At 48.6% G+C, this 3,018-nt stretch overlaps 1 protein-coding gene across 1 annotated transcript; it reads right to left on the bottom strand.

Annotated features, from left to right (window-relative positions):
* Nucleotides 1–968: 968 nt before the first annotated feature.
* On the bottom strand, nt 969–1,842 carry Iqcf3 (IQ motif containing F3). Its single transcript, XM_076867084.1, has 2 exons — nt 1,771–1,842; nt 969–1,361 (listed from the first exon to the last, which is right to left on the bottom strand). The coding sequence occupies exons 1-2, from the start codon at nt 1,840–1,842 to the stop codon at nt 969–971; spliced, it is 465 nt and encodes a 154-aa protein (XP_076723199.1).
* Nucleotides 1,843–3,018: the final 1,176 nt, after the last annotated feature.

Consider the following 3,018-nt stretch of genomic DNA (forward strand, 5'->3'; position numbering starts at 1 on the left):
AACAAATGCTGTGAAGATGTGGGGTGTTGGGGGTTGGAGGAACAACACTTAGATATTATTGGTGGGAATGTAGATTTGTAGAGCCAATATGAAAACCAGTATGGAGATTCTCCAAAAAGCTAAAAGTAGAACTACCCTATGATCTAGATATACCATCTCTGGGTATACATCAAAGGAATCAGCCAGCATACTATAGAGATACTAGCATATCCATGTTTATTGTGACACTCTTTACACTAGTCAAATTATGGAATCAATTAGAGCATAACAGTAGAAGAAGGATTATGAGAGAAAGAGAAGGGACCCAGGGGGAGGTGGGTTAAGATGGAAGTAGGGAGGATGGATACGATCAACGTATGTTATATGCATGTATAAAATTGTCACAAGGAAACCTATTTTGTAAAATATGCACTAATAATCATGGAAGAAATCAGTGGCTCTATAGCCGTGTTGGCACAAATTTTTCTATAAAGAGCTAAATAGTAGGTGTATTAGAATTGATGTTCATGCAGTCTCTGGGCCAACTATTTGGCTCTAGGCCATAGTTCTCTGACATTTTTCTTAGAAGATAGAAAGCAATAAATAATGAGAGAACAAGGTGGCTAATGTGAATATTGTTGCTATGGGCATTTATGAAGAGGTACCCAGAATCATCAGGAATTTAAATCCCAATTCCTTCCAATTACAGGAAACAGTGCTGGGGTTGTGAATGGGACACCTGATCTGCACATATGCAGTCAGCCTTGGGCAACAATTTCTTGGTTTGAATGTGGAACCAGACCAAGAAGGCGTCATAGGAACTTGTTGGGGAGTGGAAGAGATCTCTGAATTGAAGACTTTCCCCAAGTAGAGGACAGGGTAAAGCCTGAATCCCTGAGGTTCTCCTGGTTGTGGCAATCAATAAGAATCACAAAATCAAGTCAGACATTTATTGAGGCACTGGAGCCAATTCTTGATGCTGCAGGCCTTTAGATTGATACAATTTCAATGTGGAACTCTGGTTCCTTGGAAACGGCTTTACTTGGTACCTGCAGAACTTCATTGTTCTGGAAGATAAGGTTGCTCTCTGGGGTCTGGAACTCAGGGAGATTTTGGACCAGTTGGCAATATTGACGGCACTGCCACATTCGAAAACAGGACTGGAGCTTGACAACTGACTTCTCCTGGATTACATACAGCCTCAGAAGTAATTTCTGCTGCTTATATGCCCGCCTCAGCAGGATCATCCTCCACCAGCCCTGAATCATCCAGGCCCTGAGGGCAGCGACAAGCAGGGTCCGTCGTACCAGGTGGCCACGCCACCAGGCCTGAATCTTCTTAGCCGCCTTAATCCTTCTTTTGCGGCGTTTTTTAAGGCGCAACTAACCAAGCAAAGCAGAGGAATGTCCAGTGAATGTGTCACCATCAAACACAGGGCAGTTCTCTTAGCAGCCCTTTCCCTGGTGGTTCTGAAAACCCCAGAAAGCTGGGTAGAGTTTGGCCTCCACTTCTGTCTTATCCATGGGTGTGGACATACCTGTTCACCTTCTAAGCCACAGAGTCCTCATCTATGAAATGGGGGGTATGCTTGCCTTGTGGATTCACAGGTTCATGGAGCCAGGGCAAATCCTTTCTGATCCAGAAGTCCCTCTGCAGACGTGAAGACCCAAGGGATCCTCACAAGGAAGAACCTCTGCATTTATGGGCTGCATCTCAGTTCTAACTCAGCCTGTCATGCTGCCTCCTACAGCCTCCATGTGGTGCCACAGCCCTCTAGGGGTCTTCCCTTACCTCACTTCTGTGGATGTCTGCTCCTACCTCTCCGTCTACTCCCTGTCCGTCACCTGCCTTTCCACTTCTCATCGCGCTGTGCCACCTTCCATATGGTCTGTGCACAGTTCGCCCAGGATAAGAGGGGACTTGGGGGACAGGAGAGCAATGCTGAGCCAACCCTGTGGGAGCAGAGATGGCTCCTACACTTCTAGGGACCTTAAGGTGAAGAGGGGGAATCAAAGACCTCTGGTTCTTTCATGCTTCTTGGTTCCACCTACCTTCTCTTGACTGTTGCTCTCAACTATGTATATTTCTGGACCACATTTCTGCAATCAAAATGATGAGGGGGCATAGGTGAGGACAGCCTCTGCACAAAATCCCCACAGCCCCAGGGCCCCCTTTTTTTTTTTCCTGGGCTTCCCTCTGACATGGACATTTCCCCATCCCTGGGGCAGTGAGTCTGATGGAGTCTTACACAAGCTTTAGAGCCCATGGTGGGGGGCAGATGCTCAGGTGGTCATCCCCCGCTGGTGGCTTTTCCTCTGATCCCATCAGGGACAGGATGGGTGGTGGAGGAGATGGCCATGATGTCACAAGGGCAACTGTTACCCAGGGACCAGGTTGTTTTCTTCAGGCTTACAAATAACGAATGGAGAGAAAACACCTGCCCCTTTCCCCTCCTTCCAGGGACAGATGGGAGTCCTCAGGGACTGATTCTGCTCTGGCCCACGGATGACCTCTCTGGTCTGTCCCACCCTTGGGCTCATCCTATCAGTCACAAGCAGAGGAGTCCATGCTTTCACAGGAAGGGACCCGGGGCTCCCCACTACTCTGACTCAGGCTGGCTTCCCCATTTCCCATGCTTTTCTACCATGGGGGCCCTTCCTTGGGAGCGGGGAAAGCCCTTCTTTCGGTGGGTACCTCATTGATCGTGGAGAGCGAATAGGGGTCAGAGAAACACTCCTGAGGTACCTCAGCCCATCTCTACTCCCTTTCCTGCTCTTGGCTTAGCTTACCAACCTGTGTTCCATAACAAACACAAGCCCTTCCATTCCGTGTCTGAATCTTCTTGGGACAGAGAGATTTTTCCAAAGAGAAGCCACTGTGTATGGGAGCACTTCCCCATCCACTGTAGAGTCCTCGAGTGACGGCAGTGGTCATGTTTCAAGGGCCCATTGGTAACTCCAGCCTTCTGCAGACCAGTCATCTCTAGCTGTGTCCACGGCCACTTTGGACTGCATTTCCCAGCCGAGACATGGCCTCCTC

The sequence above is a fragment of the Callospermophilus lateralis genome, chromosome 10, assembly GCF_048772815.1.
Source record: "Callospermophilus lateralis isolate mCalLat2 chromosome 10, mCalLat2.hap1, whole genome shotgun sequence".
In the NCBI taxonomy this organism is placed as follows: Eukaryota; Metazoa; Chordata; class Mammalia; order Rodentia; family Sciuridae; genus Callospermophilus; species Callospermophilus lateralis.